This window comes from Nylanderia fulva, unplaced genomic scaffold, assembly GCF_048542155.1.
Source record: "Nylanderia fulva isolate GAGA-0341 unplaced genomic scaffold, ASM4854215v1 Scaffold259, whole genome shotgun sequence".
In the NCBI taxonomy this organism is placed as follows: Eukaryota; Metazoa; Arthropoda; class Insecta; order Hymenoptera; family Formicidae; genus Nylanderia; species Nylanderia fulva.
Genome location: NW_028190324.1, coordinates 37518 through 58219, shown reverse-complemented (window position 1 = coordinate 58219; position 20702 = coordinate 37518). Strand labels below are relative to the sequence as shown.

At 39.6% G+C, this 20702-nt stretch overlaps 3 protein-coding genes and 1 pseudogene across 3 annotated transcripts; 1 reads left to right on the top strand and 3 right to left on the bottom strand.

The window, feature by feature from the left end:
- Positions 1-271: 271 nt before the first annotated feature.
- Positions 272-1420, top strand: LOC114942370 (uncharacterized). The gene is made up of 2 exons (XM_029317710.2): positions 272-434; positions 514-1420. The coding sequence occupies exons 1-2, from the start codon at positions 415-417 to the stop codon at positions 893-895; spliced, it is 402 nt and encodes a 133-aa protein (XP_029173543.1). The 5' UTR covers positions 272-414; the 3' UTR covers positions 896-1420.
- A 2962-nt stretch (positions 1421-4382) lies between these two features.
- LOC146722898 (uncharacterized) lies at positions 4383-6534 on the bottom strand (annotated as a pseudogene).
- Positions 6535-15434: 8900 nt separating this feature from the next.
- Positions 15435-17562, bottom strand: LOC146722897 (uncharacterized). The gene is made up of 3 exons (XM_085483563.1): positions 17377-17562; positions 16971-17241; positions 15435-15440 (listed from the first exon to the last, which is right to left on the bottom strand). The coding sequence occupies exons 1-3, from the start codon at positions 17427-17429 to the stop codon at positions 15435-15437; spliced, it is 330 nt and encodes a 109-aa protein (XP_085339689.1). The 5' UTR covers positions 17430-17562.
- Positions 17563-19018: 1456 nt separating this feature from the next.
- LOC146722896 (uncharacterized) lies at positions 19019-19748 on the bottom strand. The gene has a single exon (XM_085483562.1). The coding sequence runs from the start codon at positions 19628-19630 to the stop codon at positions 19019-19021; it is 612 nt and encodes a 203-aa protein (XP_085339688.1). The 5' UTR covers positions 19631-19748.
- Positions 19749-20702: the final 954 nt, after the last annotated feature.

Here is a 20702-nt window from a genome sequence, read left to right as displayed (position 1 = left end):
TTTAATTTTGGTTGGATATTTATATTTACAATTGCGGAAAAGAAATCGAGTTCGAACTATTGGTGTAAAAAAGATTTTTCGAAGAAGAATCCAGTTTGATGATGGATAATCTTTTAGCATTTTTTTCAGTGATTTCTCTTTTTTTTATTTACACAAGAATGAATGTCGAAAGTAATATTTAATAATTATTTTGCATAAAATATAATCGTTTTTACAAATTAATATGTTTGCTTTTCTACATTCTCTTGATCTTGCTTAGTTTAGTAATGAAGAAGCGGAAAAGATTAATGATTTTTTGCCACAGAATTTATTTTTGTAAATTATATGTTTGTTTTCTTAGATTCAAGTATCTTCTAAGCTTAGTTGATCCTCTGTTAAAAAAGCGAAATATGTACTGCTCTTTTACCCGCTCAGATGTTTGCTATGGCATTAAGGTAAGATTACCAAATATTTACTTTAAAAAATTTTTATTAATTTCTCAGAACCGATTCAATTTGTAACTTTGATTTGCAGGTTTTTAGCAGCAGGAGATAGCCAGGATACTCTAAGCTTTTCATATCGATGTGGCCAAAGCACTGTTTGCAAAATTCAAGCTAAAACTATGCGAGCACTTGTGAGCGTCTTGAAAAATGTGTTTGTAAAGTCTCCAGCAAATGAAGCGGAATGGCGTGAAGTGGTTGCTGGATTTTGGGAAGAATGGCAGTTTCCTCATTGTATGGGCGCCATTGATGGAAAGCATATTCAAATGCAGGCTCCACAAGCTTCACAAAGAATTTTTTGTAATTACAAGAAGACATTCAGCATAATTTTACTGGCAGTTTGTGACACACATTATAATTTTATTATGCTGGATGTAGGAGCAGAAAGCTCACAAAGTGATGGCGGAGTTTTTTAATCGTCTGAAATGGGTCGGCGATTGAATGATAGCTCTATTAATTTACCAAATTCAACTAATCTTCCAGGAACTGATATTAACATGCCCTACTTTCTTGTCGGAGATGCAGCTTTCCCTCTGAAACCTTTCTTAATGAAACTGTATGGCGAGCGCAACATATCCCATTACAAGTCTGTCTATAACTTCAGATTAAGTAGAGCAAGAAGAGTCATTGAGAATGCTTTTGGGATTTTAGCAGTTCGCTGGAGAATTTTCCGTCACCTTATTATAGCTTCAGAAAACAATGTGGAATGCATTGTTGAATGTGCGATTTGCCTCCACAATTTCCCAATGAGAAACGACAAGTCGGAAAGGCGACTATTAAACGTCTATGCCGTGTATGGTTGAAATTGGTATCCAAATTAAACCCACTTTTAAACTACTTTCAAAAGTTTTGTTTCTATTGATTGTAACGATGTCTTTTTTACAAATTTATAACTTGTATAATACAAAACAGAATTTAAGAATAAAAACACAAAAATTTGACTTTGAATAGACGTGGATTTGACGTCTTTTTAACCAATCATTTTATATACGATTTTTTTCTAGTCAGGTGATATTGATTTTTTTTGCATAACTGATTTAATTTTTTTATACTATGTGTATATTTTTAATCGTTTTTTATTTTTATTTTGAGAAATCTTAAAATTGACTAAAGAATCTACACACGAATGTTAGCTCGTGAGTTATGAGACCTGTATAAAATAATTTATATTATATATATATATATATAACTGTTATATTTACTATGAAATAATTGGTTAAAAAGACGTTTAATCCACGTTAATTTTTTTGCTTTTATTCTTAAATTCTGTTTTATCTTATGATACAAACGATGAACTCATCCGCAAGACAGGCGACAAAAAACTCAACTTGGAATATTGCCCCCCTTTTTTTGTGGATTTTAAATTGCCAACTGGCAAATTGGTAGAGGGAGAATGGCATGATATAGTAGCTGGAGAGAATGGAGCTCTTATTAATGGTCGAAGATTAGTTGCAAGAAATGGTGCTCTTGGAATTGTACAGCAGCGAGATGCATTGAAAGAATTTGTAAATGGGCCTGGAACTATACGGCATCAAAATACAATTGTGAGAATTCAGCAAGGAATTATCTTCAAGATATCCCTCAAGATTTGCGCTTATTGCCTTAAAAGTAGATATTTAAAAAAACAACTCTGATTTCTGTTTTTTGATTTTTTGATTTTTTGATTTCTGATTTTACGAAAAAAGAGCATATTTCTATATATTATGCATGCAATAAATTTTAAAATTTAATTTTATGGGTTTTCCTAACATTTAAATTTCAAAGACATTTTGAAAACATGAATTAAACATTTTTATTTTCAATTTCAAATCAATTAATATATTAGATAATATATAGTAACAATAAAATAATAATACAATCAAATATTAACACGTAATATTAATCTGATATATTTATATCTTTAGTCTCCTCCTTACAATCTTGAACAATAGATCTATATCTCCTCCTGTATTTCAGTTTTAGTACTATATTTTTTAGATTTTTTAGGCAAGTTTCAACATTTTTAGACAAGAGCTTCTTTGAATATCTCAGTCGTTTCATTTATCTTTGGCTTCTTGCATCAGCTAGTAGGCCCTAAGTAAGGTATATTTGCAGCTGTTGATGAGTTGCACTTAGGTGAAGACGACGAGATAAGAGGACAGGAAGCGATAATTTTAAACAGACCGCTAACATCATTTACAGCCTGCTTGTATAATATTATTTCGTTATTGCCTGGAAATTCCGACAGAAATGATATTTCTTCATTAGTTGATGACAATGTTGGTGAAAGTGTGAGTGCGGGCATCAACGCTTTTGATGGAATTGTCCACAGATCTGCAACCAGAAATAATTGAAAGAATTTGTCGCAATTATTTGAAAATACATGAAATAAACTATTATATATTAAACTTACTTTTTTTCTAATGTAAGGTGTCAAAAATGACATGACATTATAAAGAGACTATTCTGGACGGGTTGAAGCCGCTGCTCCAAACCTTCCATCTTACTTAAGAATAGGCTTTTCCTTTGCAAATCTCTCGCGAAGGGTATGCCACCTGGCCGTACAATCTGTTACAGATACTGAAATCATGACAAATGATATAAAAACACAAATAATGTAAAATATAAAAAATAAATACAATACAAGAACCATGCGATATAACCTACCATTTACTGCTTTAGCCACAATCTTCCATGCAGACTCTTTTATTCCGGCATTCTTAAATCCTGCATGTCCCTTATTGTATATTTCGGGATGCGCCCGCACACATTTTATTAATAAAGTGTCGTTTATTGACATTTTTTATAACGTGCTACGAATACACAACACAATGTAAAATATGTCGAACTCGAGTAGCGCGCGCAAGAAAAAACAGCGGAAAGTTTACACTACAATATTTTCAAGATAAAATATTTGAATAAAATAAAATAAAATAAATAAATACCACAATCGTACATACAGATCTGGAAACTCTAGTAGAGGGGGGCAAATGACAACGGCCGCTAGGGGTGCTTAATGACAACGGTCGCTAGGAGCGCAACATGTAAAAGATGTTTTTTGCATTTGTTTTTAAATAATCGCAGTTCATGGAAGTAATAATATGGTAGTAGTTCATTTTAAATATTTAAAAAATAATAATTAATAAAATATTATCAAAATAATAATATAAGAACAACTAACAATAATAACAACAAAAACAAAAACCTCTCTTCTTAAACTCTAGCTCTTATTGCCTTTTATTTGTTGATTAATTTATTAAAGAGCTGTTACAAATTATAAAAACAAAAACAATAATAATAATAAAGTGTATAGGACGGGCTAATTAAGGGCCAGGCGCGGTAATTAATGCGCAGAGAATTATTCGTGGATATTATTCTTTATTCAATGTACATTTCGGTCCGATATTGAACCATCTTCAGAATCTGCTGGTACAAAAAGAACGGAAACAAAATTAAAATTTTTAGAACATATCTATGGATCTACGACGATTACGTCAAAAACAGATGAAATCTTTTTATATGTCATATACATACTTATTTTGTTATGCGCGTTAAAGTAGTTTAAAAAAGGAAGAAGACAATCATGAGCCTCCTTTCGGTTCCCGCCGTAGGAATGAGCTTTTCTTTTTGTTTGAAGATGGCTTATAACACTTTGTCATTCTATTGACGAGTCATAAATTGTTAAATATTAAAATTTTTGATCACAAGATTTGAACAATATAATACAGGGGAGACTCACTTCTTTCCTTCGAAATTACATGTTTCAACGCGCGACAGCAATACAAAACTGTCAGATATTCAATAGTTACACAGTCATGTCGACGGATAAACAAACAAACGGTAGACAGTTGCGTACAAGAATTAAATTTTTTGCAAATCATGTATGACGGAAAGATAGGAATTATATAGACCTTCTGTATCGCACTAATGATTTAGGCCTGTTTTTTGCCTCTTTATAAAGATCATCTCCGATGTCAAACGTTTGCCGTAAATATGTTCCTCGTCTAAGACCTCCACGCTATCCCACGTAAATTTGTGATTCAATAATCTATGGTCTGTGATTACAGATTGCTGTGTTGTATTTCTCCTTATGTGATTCTTGTGTTCCGCTATACGAGTTTTCAGCAGTCTACTGGTCTGTCCGACATATGAAGCGTCACAGTCTTTACACGAGATTTTGTAAACTACGTTGTTCTTTAATTCTCTCGAGAGTTTATCTTTATGTATGCGGATAAATTCTCTTAGTTTATTTAACCCAGGGGAATAATTTCTTTAGGGGGAATAGGGGATACATGGAATTAAAAATCTCTTGTAGAGATTATTCCAATTTTATATCTTGGCCGTGTCCAAGTAAAATTTGGTGCCTTGTGCACAGGTATTTAATTCTAACGAAAAAATTTAGTTTCGTTTAAGATAACGCACTGTCATCCGCGATTTGGCTCTTATTGCCTGTCTTATATATGTTAAATTTATATTTATATTACAGAGCCTAGTTAAACTCTTAATTTATACACGCTGGCTTAAAGGCGTTTGTTTACCAACATTAATATATATAACAGAGAAAAATATAGAATCGAAAGGATCCGAATAGCTCAGTTGGAAGAGCAGTCGCCCGGCAAGCGAAAGGTCTCGGGTTCGATTCCCGATTCTGCGACTTTCGGATCTATATTTTTCTCTCGCATTTATTTCTTTAGGGGGAATAGGGGTACATGGAATTAAAAATCTCTTGTAGAGATTATTCCAATTTTATATCTTGGCCGTGTCCAAGTAAAATTTGGTGCCTTGTGCACAGGTATTTAATTCTAACGAAAAAATTTAGTTTCGTTTAGGATAACGCACGTCATCCGCGATTTGGCTCTTATTGCCTGTCTTATATATGTTAAATTTATATTTATTTAACCCAGTATAAGATAATTTGATCTGCAGATCACGAACCACGGTCATGAAGCGTTCCGAAATTGTCGGAATGTATGCGATGTTAAAAAATTGAATATGCTTTGTGTTGTTATCCTCATTTGCTCTTATATCAGTTGAATTTTTTTGTTAAATTTTATGTCTAGATATTAAGGTTTTTATACGTTCTCTTAGCGTCTTAAATTTTTATATTTATGGCAGCGGATATTCATTTTCTACGACATTGACAACAAGGCACAGATTCTTTTCTTGGAAGCGTGAATGTGATAGACAAACGGCTCTATCGATGAGGCTGATGGCCGTTACTTTTTTATGGCAGAGAGGGTGTCGAAACTCAAAGTGTAAGAACTTACTCGAAAAAGTAGATTTACGATACCAGTCAAAGTTTAAAAAATTGTTGTTTAAAATTAAAGTCACATCTAAAAAGTTGATTTGATTGTCGATTCCCCTCTCCATCGTGAACTGTAATCTCGGATGGAAAAAATTAAATATATCTAATATGTTTTTATGCATGAAGGAGGGGACCGCCAATATAATGTCATCAACATATCTAAAATAAAACGGCAAAGTAAATGGTAACGTCTCGTCCTCATCTCTAGATCTTGTAAGGTGACATCGGCGATGATCGGGGAAAGCGGAGATCCTATAGGAGAGCCGAAGGTCTGTTTGTAGTAAACATCATCGAATTTGAAAAATGTAGAATCTAAGACAAACCAGACTGCCCCTAAAAATTCATCGTGAGGAATAGCACATTTTTCTTTTATAAAAGTCCATCTATTTGCAACGCTGTTTAAAGCCAAGTCTACAGGAACAATTGTGAAAAGTTAATTACGTCTAATGATGTTAGTTTATAATCATATTGTATATATTTATTTGAAAGTTTTTTGACAAGTTTGAAACTATCAGAAACATGGCTTGTTGCAGATGATAAAGCTTTGTGTATTATTTCGTGTAAAAAAAGCCGTTAGTCCATAAAGAGGTGTATTAATTGATGAAACAATAATCCGGAGGGGCAATCCGGCTTGTGGATCTTCGGCAGTCCATAAGCTCTTAGTAGTGTACCGTCAGTGCAATTCAGTCTATTATACATCATGTCAGTGATGTATTTACATTTCTTGTTGACAACCGAGTATGTATCACGATCACTAAGGAGACTTTTCATTTTGTCTATATAATGAATTCTGTCAAGGGCAACCGTAACGTTGCTCTTATCTGCTCTCGCGAATATCACTTCCGGATTATTCCGTGTGAATTCCTGTGCTATACGAGCAGCCACAACAACTTCCCTATATAATATGACGCAAAACGAGATATATGTATGATACGTATGGTCGGATTAGAATACTTCGTATGCGATGTTTCACAATTGTTAAAATCTTAATTTATCATGTACCGAATTTTATTTGTAACAAATTTTTTAACACGCAACATTGTTCTCTTGATTCTTCGCTTACGATCCGCGGTTTCTGGCGTTTTGCGTATTTTCTGCCGCGTTCGCGTCTTCTCGCGATAAGCGTTTTGAGAGCGTGAGAACTTTATAATTCTTTTTTTTAATATAATTATATAATATGATTATGATTATATAATATAATAATATATTTATAATTATATAATATAGTAATATGATATTCAAATATTATTATAAAGAATATCATAATAATATTCAATATAAATTAGTTATAGTCATTCGGACTATAACATTCCTCCTCCGTAAAAAAAAACGAAGGTACGAAGTTTTTCGCTTTAATTCTTATTCGTAAAATTTCTTCTTAGTCTATGTATAATAGTTGTCTCCGGTTACAATATGGTGTTACAATCGTTTTTTAGAATCTAGTACTTTGGCTTCTTCTTAGTATTGATCTCGGTATTTCAAAGTCATCGCTTATTGTAACTCTTGGTTGTCTTTTATTTTTCTTTTTTCTTTTTATTATTATCCATGTTATAATGGATATTGTAGTTACTATTATTATTGTTCCGCTAAATGTCATCGGATAGATAAATTGTTTCTTTGCATAGAAATTTTGCTCGTTGTTTTATAAGTCATTGTCTATAGTTTCCAATTTGGCTTTAAGTTTTGTCAATTCTAAACGATGTTGTGAGATATTCTCTAGTACGTCCTTGTTATGTCCTATTATATGTTTGTCTTGTGGAATTGTTATGTTTATATTTGGTAGGAAGGTTTCTAGAGCGTTTTCGTATGATTCCTTTCGTTTGTAATATTGTGTCCGTTGTTGTCAGTTTACAGTTTCCGTTTAATGTAATTTCGCCTGTGTTTCTTATTATTTTATTTTCTGACCGTCCGTTGCATTGTATAATTATCATCTGTTCAGCAGAGGTCGAGTATAACCAAGTATCTCCTTGGTGTAGGGTTATCCATAACATATGGATTGAGGTATAATGTCTTACATTACATTTATTTTGATAACGCTGTCGTAGCGTATACATTTGGATTTTGCAAGGCGCGTCTACATCTATGCGGTATATAGATGTATTTTGTTTACATACATGTTGTATATTTAATTTATTACATTGTTGTAATTCGTTTTCTGTTATTATAACGTATGAGGAGGTATACTAGGCTGGTTCTAACTCAGGTCGTCTGAGGGGGGGTGAGAGGCGGGGAGGAATCGGGGGCAAGGGAGGTGACGTCACGCGGGGGAGGGGGTCTTATCAACTGATAAGCTTATCTTATCAGCTCAGGTTACCTGATAAGGGCCTCTTATCGGCTCATGTTACCTAATATGTTTCTAAACAAATATAAACATATATCTATTACAAGATAAGCGGATATCTATTACGGCGATATCTATTACAAGATAAGATAAGGTAAAAATTCTGTGTGCAGAAACCTTCGATTATTTTTTCTCACAGAACGGAAAATATTTATTGGATTGCTGGTTCGACCGTTTGTACGGATTAGGCAGGATGTGATCTTGACAAATTACTTGTGGTTTGTTAAACGTGTGACTTTATTCAAAATAATTAAAGTAAAAATAAACTTTATTCGCTATCTCGGCTTTGCTCGCGACAAACTCGAACGAGCTCTTGGGATGATCGTTCTCCACCGAGCTCTTCGGGCCGACTCCTGTCCAAAATACGCAGGATCGACGGCAACGGCAGCCGATCGATCCTTCGCTTGGACGCGTGGCACGCGCGTGCAGAAAACGTGATTCGCTAGCGAGGCTCGAAGGCTCGAGACAAAAGCGCGTTTTTGTCAACTTCTCGCTCTCGGAATCTAAAATACGCGGAATAACAACTCGGCGGCGAATATATTCGCGACCTTGCTTTAGCATTCTCGCAAGGCTTTTATAATTTTAAACATTCTAGGTAATCAAATTCTAAGAATTATTAAAAACAAAAGGGCTGCCGCCGTTTCTTTGGCGAGCGCCGACAATTAGATATCTATTACAGCGATATCTATTACTCAAGATAAGGTAAAAATTCTGGTTAATCAAATTCTAAGAATTATTAAGAACAAAAGAGCTGCCGCGGTTTCTTCGGCGAGCGCCGACAATCAGATATCTATTACTAAGGGGATTGCGTTTCTTCCCCCCATAAGTAGCTGCGAGCGCGGCTGTTCAGCTGCTGCTGATCTATACGTTATCTGTTTATTTCTAAAAAATATCAGCGGGGATATTTTGCGTCATCGGGGGCGAACGTGTCGCCGCTTGCGACATGTCTTCGCCGCTTGCGGACGGGGTAAAATTTACACCAGGGATGTAACGATGATTTGCCGAGCGGCGGCTTTATAATCGTTATCAAAATTTTCTTAGAAAATCTGAAGAATATCAGCGAGAAGATATCGCAATTATTTCTTGCGAATTAACAATTGCATCATCGCACGTTGAAGAACAAAGGGTTAATCGGGATATATAATGAGGACCGATGCTGCTGCCGGGTCATAGTACGGTGACCACGAGAGCGCACGCTTAAATTCGGTCTGCAAGAAAAAAAGTTTAGTGATCACAAGTAGTAATACAGTGTGAAAAAGTGACAGACAACAAAAATGGAATACGCGGAGAATGTTGAGCGCTACCTGTTGGAGCGTTCCCACCAAGTCCCCACCTTGGGCAAATATTTCGGATGGTTGCAAGAGTGCGAAGAGTTTATTGAAGAGCTGGAAGAACGCAGCTGTGTCAAGCGTCCGCATCTCTCGATTGGACATAGGCAATCTCTGGTGGTGAGAATAGCACGACTCGAGGGTGCAAAGGTGCGCTTGCAAAGACGGTCGGTGGATCCATGCCTGGATTCAGTGGCGGTGGTGATGAATACAATGGCGGCGGCGGCAATAACGCGCAAAAACTTGTTTGGCGCGAGATCGATACGGCGTTCGATAACCGTATACTGACCGGTGCGGTAATTAACGCAGACTATATCGAATCGCGTCAATTTTTGGAAAATGCCGCAGACATTGTAGTCGAAAACGTGGAGAATGTGCTGCAAAGACACGTCAGTGTGAAAGTGAACACCGTTTTCAACGGCGAATTTATGTCTGGTGACAAGCGCGCCAATAAAAGTATCAACACGAGAAACTTTGAACTCTTTCGCACGTCTGATGTACGCGAGTGGTACGAGCGCCGCGTAATCGAGCCCACGCTAGCATCGCTAGAAGAGTTCCAGGAACGCGATAGCGGCTGGACATTGTCGCGGATAATCGATTTGACAGTGAATGTAAATAAGTACAATCAAATGCGCGCGGGATGTCATGTCAAATTACTGCAAAAAATTATGGCAAAGAGAGTGGTGGTGATGTGCGATCAGCGGACAATGCGTGTTTCGCATGGTCAGTAGTGGCCGCTCTGTACCCCGCTAAAAGAAATGTGGAACGAGAATCCTCCTATTCGCAATACACCACAGTGCTAAATCTCCAAAACATTCAGTTTCCAATGACTGTGAACCAAATTAAAAACTTTGAACTGGCAAACGACATCTCCGTAAACGTGTACATTATCGACAACGAAAACATCGTCCCGCTACGTCTTTCGAAAAAAAAGAAAGGCAGACACGTCTATCTGCTGTACGTGGAGGACACAGAGTGGGACATTTCACGTGCAAAAAGAATCTGTCTCGCCTCGTGAGTTCGTAACTGAGCAAACAAGCTCATAAAAAATTTATTTGCGATCGGTAAGTATATATTTATTAAACTTAAATTATATTAAAAAAAAAATAATTTTAATTAAAATTTTTAATACTTTCAGATGTTTACACTATTTTGGAGAAATGGATAAATTGCAGGCGCATTGTACACGTGCTTTAAATTGGTGGCGTCTTGTTTAAACAGGATTAGCAGGTTTGCGTTGTCGCGTATAAGATGTTTTGGTATTCTCGCGTATGTCTGACAGAGATAAAAGCGTTTATTGAAAAGTACTCTCTTATCGCATCTTGCTTGTCGCATGCCACGTCAAAGACAAAAATTGAATTTGGACATGCCTTGCTCGGTGGAATGACGTCACTGTTATTGGAAAATGTAAAGTAGCCGATTTCCTCAATGGGCGTCAATAAATCCTCCAAATAGCGATATTTCGGTTGTTACAGTGATTTTGAGTACACGTACACGTTCTCGAAACGCACACCGTGCGGACTTTCCAGCAGGCTTATCAACACGTTGGTCTTACCGCAGTTTGAGAGGCCGCAAACAATCGCACGTATAGTTGTCGGTAGCATCGTACCGTGTTTGCGCACACCTTTGTTCACGCTGCAGCGTACTCTGTCGTCGTAATTCATCACTCGTCAGAAATTGTCGCATGAATTTCATTTTTCCCACTCCCGATTTGACCTCAAACGTCCGCCTATTTATAGCTGCGCTCAGTAATGTTTAGAGATTGCAGCAAATGTCAACGAAAGTAGGCACAGGTCTATTACATTATGCGATAAACGCACTTCTGGTCAAGCTGTCTGGGCAGCGATGAAAGCCAAGACGAAGCTCGGCATAGGCTTGAGGACAAAAACGAGGACGAAGATAAAGACAAAGAAGAGAATACTTCCGGCAGCGAAACGAGACGAATTTTTGCCGATTCTACCAATGCTAAGCGCGCTCGGATCCCTGGTTAGCGGAGCGGCTGGCGTAGCAAAAGCGGTGAACGACAAAAAAGCCGCGCAACGTCAGTTGCAAGAGATACTACGCCAGAATCGCGCTATGGAAGGCCGCGGCCTGTATCTCGCCTCTTACAGATACGGACGAGGAGCGAAGAAAAAAAAACGTCAAAAACGTTAAAAATGCCGCGAGGTGTAACTACCAATGTGCAATTGCTACAACTGGCAAAACGTATGCACATTCCGTACTTTAGAGGTGTTTTCATGCGCAATAATTTACCGATAAATGGTGCGCGAGAAAATGAAAGCGGTATCGCCAATCTGGACGACACAGATGGCCCTGGCACTCATTGGGTGGCATATGCAAAAAGGGGAAATTGCGCTATCTATTTCGACAGTTTTGGCAATTTTCGACCTCCCGAGGAAGTGGTGCGATATTTAAATGTGTCGAATTTAGAATACAATCGCGCTTCTTATCAAACGTATAATCAGAGCATCTGCGGACAATTGTGCTTGCAGTTTCTTTGAGAGATTAAATTTTAGTTCAACTCTCCGCGAATTTAAAGATTGACATTGCGCTATGTAATTCAGTTTTGTCAACATGTCGCTAACACTAACATTGACTGAGAAGAGTAGCGTCCTCGCGGCGACCTACTTTCCGTCCATAGATTTGAACGACGCGGACTACGAGCTCGGACTGGCGTATTTTGAAACTTATCACACTATATCGAATGTGAATTCCTCGAATAATAAATTTTACTACAGCAAAGACGACGCGGAAATTACGATTTCCGAGAAATCGTACGAGCTGCAAGCAATACATGCATTTTTGAAACGCACACTTTCCCGAAAACATAATGCTGTTAGTGATAAAGGTGTCGACGATAAAGATTACTCAATCGTGCTCCGCGCTAATTACAATACGATGAGAAGTGAGATCAAGTGTGCTTACAGAGTAAACTTAGCATGCCCAACATTATAGGATCGCTGCTGGAATTCGCGAACCGTATACTGCAACCGCGAAAGTGGTACGAATCGGACATGCCAATTAATTTTATCAACGCGAACATTATCCGCAAGAGTGCAACGTGACCGCGGGTGCATACAGCAACGGTAAACTCGTTCACACGATACACAAATTTTCACCCAGGGTACCACCAAGATATAAAATATCGGAAACGCCGGCGCAGATCAGTAGGGATACTAGGGGAGTTCTAACTCAGGGGCAATGAGGGGGGGTGAAGGGCGGGGGGGAATCGGGGGCGAGGGGGGTGACGTCACGCGGGGGGAGGGGGTCTTATCAGTAGATAAGCTTATCTTTGTTTATAAACATATCAGATAACCTGATAAGGGGATCATGTTACCTGATATATTTATAAACAAGATAAGATAAGGGGATCATGTTACTTGATATGTTCATAAACAAGATAAGATAAGCTAAGCGGCGTCTTTGAGCGGTATCAAAGTTTTCATAAATTTTCTCCGAAAATCCAAGATAAGATAAGCTAAGTTTTCGAATCCAAGATAAGCGGCGTCTTTGTAAGGTATCAAAGATAAGCGGCGTCTTTGTAAGGTATCAAAGATAAGCTTGAGCGGTATCTAAGTTTTCATAAATTTTCTCCAAAGATAAGATAAAAATTCTGCGAATGGCTGCCGCCGTTTTTTTAGGCTGAGCGCCGACAATCAAGGGGGTTGCGTTTCTTCATCTAAATTTGATAAGATAAAAATTCTGCGAATGGCTGCCGCAAAATCCAAGCTTGGATCGAGCGCCGACAATCGGATATCTAAATTTTCATAAACAAGATAAGATAATTCTGCGAATTACTAAGAACAAAAGGTTTGCCGACAATCAAGCGGGTTGATCCGTACAGGTTGCGACATGTTAATCCGATCCGGCGTGTCTTGCCGACGGGGTGAAATTTATCTATGTATTTCTAAGAATTATCAGCGATATCTAAATTTTCTCCGAAGATATCACACAAATATTTCTCGCGAATTAACAATTGCATCACCATCCCCACGAACAAAGGGATGATCGGGATATATAATGAGGACCGATGCAGCTGCCGGGCCATAGTACCACTGGCGAGCGCACGCTCTCTTCATTCAGAATGTTTGTAATACTATCAAGTGCTTCCGACATTCTCAGTTTAAGTGCCGAACAGTTGCAATATATTCCGAAGATTGTTTTACTGCAAAAGTGCGGATATTTCGTAGAGCATTTGTGGGAAAAACTGCCGGAGCACATTAAGACGGATCCGGAGGTTCAGACATATCGTCGCTGCCTCGAACACTACAATCGGCCGTGGATGCGAACGCATATTGACGGTCCTGCACCGATGATCAGGGATTGCAGCGAATGTCAGCGAAAATAGGCTGAGGTTAAAAGTGCGAATAAGTGATAGACATTGAAAAATGGAGAGCGCACCGCAAAATCATGCAGAGTGTCATGAGAAGGGGTGTTATAAGACTGCTGAGAGATGGTATAGACATCTCGAGGTATGCTGTCACAATGAAAAAAAAAATAACCCGTTTTGTAATAAACGTGAAGCGGTGACTTCAATTGTACAATATGTACGAAATCGCGAACTTGGTGTGCGAAAACCGCATACAAGACGTGTAGCCCAGTTCTTGGAAACGCATGAAGACATTGTAAGAGTGGCTGGTGATTTATCTAAATGCACCAGAACGTCTAAGCGACACAAGCGAGTCGCATGTTATCAACGTCGATACAAAAATTGTGTCGATTATTTCACTGTGGACAACTATGAATTTGGCTACATGGACATGCCATCACCATCGGTGTCATGCAAAACACAATCATCCGAAAATGATTCTGACCAAAAAATGGAGGAGGAGGAGTCAGATAAGAGAGAACCATCGTCATCATCATCATCATCATCATCATCGCCAGATTTTTTGTCGGCAGCCTATTTATCTTTTCTGTGATAAAATAGGTGTACAACATATGTGATATCAACGTGTTCTGAGAGAGAGAGTAGATATGTCTTCGCGGAAGGTGTAAACATGTCGATAGACAACTACTGAGCAGCCGCTATTTTTTGTTTCGTCGGAGATCATCTTTCGGAGATAATTGCATCATTGCATGAACAAAGGGATGACCGGGATATATAATGAGGACCGATGTCACTGCCGGGTCATAGTACGGTGACATTTCAGCGCAATAAGTGACTCGAGAATCAATTGTTTTTGCAAAAATGGAGAAAGACATGGAAGTAGTGATCTCCGACGATGAAGAGATGAAGGTGGTGGTCATCCCTGATGACGAGATGGAGGTGGTCGTCGTCCCGGATGACGAGATGGAAGTTATAACCATCTCCGACGACGACAGTGACAGTGATGGTGCGGTGTACGACCCTGTGTACGACAGGGATGTGAACATCCTATTGGACGACATTGAGGATATGGATGTTGATATCGTGCCCATTGAAGAAAACGGTGATGACAATGACGATGACAATGACGATGACGATGACAATGACGATGAAGATGACGATGACGATGACGATGACGATGACGATGACGATGAAGATGAAGATGACAATGACGACGGGTACGATACTGACAACGCTGTCCGGGAGTCGTGCAGGTCCCGGATGTATGGCATACGCGCCACTGCATCCCTCGACGAGACAGCGAGGGTATGCACTGTGGCGTCGTATGTCATGGCGTTCGTCGCACCATGGGGGATGATCAGGATCTGCTTTCGCTGTTTCGTGAGAAACAGGGGCAGATTCCTAAGCATCACGACCGTCGAGGAACACACAACATCGCGGTACATAAATGTACTCGAACAGCGTTGCGAGGATTGCCGGGAAAGATTATACATATTCTACCTGGCCAACGCTTGTCCCACATGTCAAGGACGTGAGTATATATAATATGTCAAAAATATAGAATATGTCAAAAAAATATATAAAATATTAAATTATTATATTTCTATGCACAGATGTCGAGTCCGATGACAGCGATGGGTGATGCGACCCCCCCCTCTCTCTCACTGTCCCGTCAGGGCTGTAAGTATATTAAAATACCAAAAAAATATTGAAGCAAATCTATAAAATATTAAATTATTTTTATATTTCTATGTGTAGATGCCACTACCTCGAGCCGCCGCCACATCTCTCTCTCTCGCTGCTCACTCGCCGTCACCGTATATTTTTTATATTTTATATTTTATATTTTTTATATTTTTATATTTTTATATTTTTTTATATTTTATATTTTTATATTTTTATATTTTTTTATATTTTACATATATTATTTTTTATTTTTTATTTACACACACAGTAGAGAGGGTTTGGAGTCATTAAATACCGCGGAAGTGACGAACCGCGGGGTCCTCATCTCTACTGCAACACATGTACAAGTACACACACGCATACACACATGCACATACTCTGACATATGAGGTGTAAATCCGACCGGCAACCTCCACGCGGTACACCTCGGGTAATGCTAATGCCGGCGGTAATATATTAAATAAAAAATATTAATAAAATGTTTATTAATTTAAAAAATGTTTCCCTTCTTCTTTCCTTATAGAAAAAATATGTAAAAACTAATGTAAAAAAATATGAATAAAAAAAGTAATGAATAAAATATATATTTTATTAAAATAAAAAAAATGTTTTTCCTCCTCTCCTTCACATCCCTCGCCGCAACATCTCTCTCTCGCAAAATCCAGGCTTGGATCTCTCTCGTTCACCGTCGCATCTCTCACCGTCGCATCTCTCGCCGCCGTATCCAGGCTTGGATCTCTCTCGCCGCTGCATCTCTCGCCGCAGGCCCGAGCCGCCGACTCTCTCGCCGCTGCATCTCTCGCCGCAGGCCCGAGCCACCACATCCAGGCTTGGATCTCTCTCGCCACCGCGCGCTACCTCTCTCTCTCGCTCCGACGGGAGAGCTCGTATACCGCCGCGCGCTACCTCTCTCTCACTCTTGAATGCATGCTGCATCCAGGCTTGGATCTCTCTCTCTCTCTCGAAGGCGTGCGTCTCTCTTACTCTTAATGTCGCGTGCGCCTCGTAAGATAAAATTATCGATTCTGCCGCAGCATGGATTGGTCTTATCTCGTAAGATAAAAATATCGATTTTTTTTTTCGCTGAATGCAATGTCCTTGACACAATAATTATCTCTTGCAAAGTATGTAACGGGTGGCACGCAAATAAAGTACACCATGATATATACATATAAGTATTTATTCGTCTTATATTTAATACATAATTATATATAAGTTTTATTACATATTAAAAACTAAAGCCACCAGCTCGCAATCGACAAGTTGGTGCATGTTGAAGGCATTGCTAGCGCGTATCGCATTCGACAATTCTCTCGCATTCGTTACAGTGGATGCAATATTGGAGAATTGAGTATATTTGATATCAACCGTTGCGACGAGCCTCGTCAATCGATCGTACATTATTTCGATACATGAATCGAGCTCGAACATACGATGTAACGTCGATTCGACCATCATCATGCGCACGTCCGCCTGATTCGAGACTTATGAGCTTGGTGCCGTTTATCTTGTGAAATCGCACTGTTAGCGGCCCGACACTTATGCAATTATACACATCGTTGTTGGAGGAGGAGTCATTGTTCAGGTAATTATGAATAGCGTGGCGTTGCTCGTAGAGTTCTTTCCACGTTTCGAGAGATAGTAATAGCTGTTTTCCCCGATGATCTTCTATGGCGATCTCCACGTAACTCGGCGGATCCACTCTGATGCCGATTTCGAGGAATTTGAATTCCGTCGCCGTCAATGCGTATCGCCTTCCAAGTATGCGAACCGCACGAGGCTCCAGCGAAACGCTGTATAAAATTTGGAAAAAAAATTAAAACTAAATTAGGAAAAAAGAAATTATAACTCATAAAAAAATATAGAATATAAAAAAATATATAAAATAAAATTAAAAATATAAAAGATACAAAAAAAGTTATACTTACTCGTCGCATTTCTTCTCGCACGTTTCTTCATGTCTCGGCATGTAGTAATTCATGCTGCTGCTGCTTCTTTGAACCGAGGGTATTAAAAAGTGAACCGTCAGTTAGAACGGTCGACGAAAGACTGATTGTATAATAAGGTACTAATAATCGAGTAACGGTCATTTTTAAAATATTAGGAGAAGGGGATTCTTAGAAATATATCTGGAGGGAAAGACAAATTATTAAAAGTAGTGGGGGTAAAAGAAATTCTTAGAAATACGATTGCATGAGAAATATTTAAAATATTAGGAGAGGGGGATTCTTAGAAATATATCTGGAGGGAAAGACAAATTATTAAAAGTAGTGGGGGTAAAAGAAATTCTTAGAAATACGATTGCGTGAGAAATATTTAAAATATTAGGAGAGGGGGTAAAAGAAATTCTTAGAAATACGATTGCGTGAGAAATATTTAAAATATTAGGAGAAAGGATTTCTTCGAAATATCTGGTTAGGAAAAATAATAAAGAGAATAGTATGTAAAGAATATGTTTATTCAAAAAAACGGATGATCGTCGCGATTAGCCGACCACCAATTGAATAATTTAAATACATTTTGTAACGCACAATTTTTTACATGTTTACATCGTAGAGTATATGTGGGATCTAATTTATTTAATGCAGGCACATCTTCATATATGGCATCCAAGGTCTCAATCATGAAACCGCTGCACGCATCGTCCACTATTTCGGCAAGCCACTCTCGCTTTTCGAGTCCTTTTACATACACGAGAGAGGACTCTTCTTCTTCCTCCTCGTCTTGTTCATTTATGCCATTGATAGCTGCCGTGATCAAGCGCTGAGCCATGCAGTATGGAACATTTCCATCCTCCCATTGCAAGCTATGATGATGCTGAGTTATCCATGAGGCCTGGCGCCTTTCCGACTTTATAAGCACGCTCCACGGCACAGGGCATGCGAAGAAATAGTGTGACATGATATATCCTCTTCTCAGGATTGCCGCTTCCTTCACGATAAATCGCTTGTTTAGGATAAATCCTTGCAGGTCGACAAACGTTGGTGCGGACATGATCTCTTCGATGTGAGTCAGTCGAGAGGTATTACTTCACTAACATCAGACATCTCGCATCATCATGATTATGTATCCTCCTCCCCCTCCCTCACACGCGTAGTTGTGTAAACATTTTTTAGGTGATTTTGCGCACAATGTTAGTGTTAGCGACATGTTGACAAAACTGAGTTAAATAGCGCAATGTCAGTCTTTAAATTCGCTGCAAGTTGAACTAAAATTCAATCTCTCGGAGAAACTGCAAGCACAATTGTCCACAGATACTCTGATCATACGTTTGAAAAGAGGTGTAATTGTATTCCAATTTCGGCACGTTTAAATATCGCACCAATTCCTCGGGTGGTCGAAGATTGCCAAAACTGTCGAAATAGATTGCGCGATTTCCCCTTTTTGCATACGCCACCCAATGAGTGCCAGGACCGTCTGTGCTGTCCAGATTGACGATACCGCTCTCATTTTCTCGCGCGCCATTTATCGGTAAATTATTGCGCATAAATACACCTTCAAAATATGGAATGTGCATACGTTTTGCAAGTTGTAGCAATTGCACATTTGTAGTTACACCTTGCGGCATTTTTAACGTTTTTTTGACGTTTTCTTTTTCCCCGCTCCTCGTCCATATTTGTAAGGGGCGAGATACAGTCCGCGGCCTTCCATGGCGCGATTGTGGCGTAGTATCTCTTGCAACTGACGTTGCGCGGCTTTATTGTCGTTTACCGCTTTTGCTACGCCAGCCGCTCCGCCGACCAGGGATCCGAGCGCGCCCAGCATTGGTAAAATCGGCAAAAATCCGCCTCGTTTTGCTGCCGAAAGTACCCTCCTCCTCCTCTTTTTCGTCCTCTTCTTCAAGCCCATGCCGAGCTTCGTCTTGGCCTTCATCGCTGTCCAGACAACTGCGGCCGCGGCTCTCTCACCGAGACTCGAGTTTTTCGCGACGATGCGAGTTTTCGCTTTCTCGGCGAGTACCTTATCCGCCGCGTGTCTCTCGGCGAGTTCGCTGCTCCGAGAGTACGCTATATCGTGTTCACGACACGCCGCGTCCAATGGGTTGACGCCTTGATCACCTCTAGCCAATCGCTTTTCCAAACGAGTTCCCGGGCCGCAAAATTGATAGCCGGGGATATGAAGCTCGACCGGAAGTGCGTTTATCGCACGATTTAATACACCTGTGCCTATTTTCGTTGACATCCGCCGCAATCTCTAGACGATACTGAGCAAAGCGCGAGTCCGCGCAGCTATAAATAGGCGGACGTTGGAGGTCAAATCGGGAGTGAGAAAATGCAATTCGTGCGACAACCTCTGACGATACGAGTGATGAATTACGACGACAGAATACGCTGCACGATCGACGTGCTACCAAACAACAATGAGTGGCAACAATGAACGACTCGGAAGCAGCAGCTGTGAACGGCTCGGAAGCAGCAGCTGTGAACAACTCGGAAGCAGCAGTGAACGACCTGGAAACGGTGGTGAACGCGACCGCTACGATCGAGGTTACGATCATGTCAAACAGGGTTGCGAACGAGGCTACGAACAAGTCCTTAAAGGTTACATACAAGGCTATCACCAACTCAGTAAGGGTTGCAAACAGGTCAGGGACGGTTACGATCGATTCAAAAGCGGCTGCGAACGGATCAGAAACGACTGCGAAAAAGGCTGCAAACGAGTCAAAGACGATGTTCGAATGGGTCAAGGACGGGAGTGAACTACGCTATAACGACTACCTAACCCGAAAGAACCCCGAAACAACGTGAACGAACCCTGAAACAACCCCGAAACAACGTGAACAAACCCCGAAACAACGTGAACGAACCCCGAAACAACCCCGAAACAACGTGAACGAACCCCGAAACAACCCCGAAACAACGTGAACGAACCCCGAAAGAACCTCGAAACAACGTGAACGAACCCCGAAACAACATGAAAGAATCCCGAAACAACATGAACGAACCCCGAAACAACGTGAACAAACCCCGAAACAACCCCGAAACAACGTGAACAAACCCCGAAACAACGTGAACGAACCCCGAAACAACCCCGAAACAACGTGAACGAACCCCGAAACAACCCCGAAACAACGTGAACGAACCCCGAAAGAACCTCGAAACAACGTGAACGAACCCCGAAACAACCCCGAAACAACGTGAACGAACCTCGAAACAACGTGAACGAACCCCGAAACAACGTGAACGAACCCCGAAACAACGTGAACGAACCCCGAAACAACCCCGAAACAACGTGAACGAACCCCAAAAGAACC

What these genes read in the sequence shown, in the direction of transcription:
- LOC114942370 (XM_029317710.2), top strand. Translation starts at nt 415, where the DNA reads ATGTTTGCTATGGCATTAAG. An exon ending in ATGTTTGCTATGGCATTAAG is followed by an intron (nt 435 to 513) that starts GTAAGATTACCA and finishes TTTGATTTGCAG; the next exon opens with GTTTTTAGCAGCAGGAGATA.
- LOC146722897 (XM_085483563.1), bottom strand. Translation starts at nt 17,429, where the DNA reads ATGAATTACTACATGCCGAGACATGAAGAAACGTGCGAGAAGAAATGC. An exon ending in TGCGAGAAGAAATGCGACGA is followed by an intron (nt 17,242 to 17,376) that starts GTAAGTATAACT and finishes AATTTTATACAG; the next exon opens with CGTTTCGCTGGAGCCTCGTG.
- LOC146722896 (XM_085483562.1), bottom strand. Translation starts at nt 19,630, where the DNA reads ATGTCAACGAAAATAGGCACAGGTGTATTAAATCGTGCGATAAACGCA.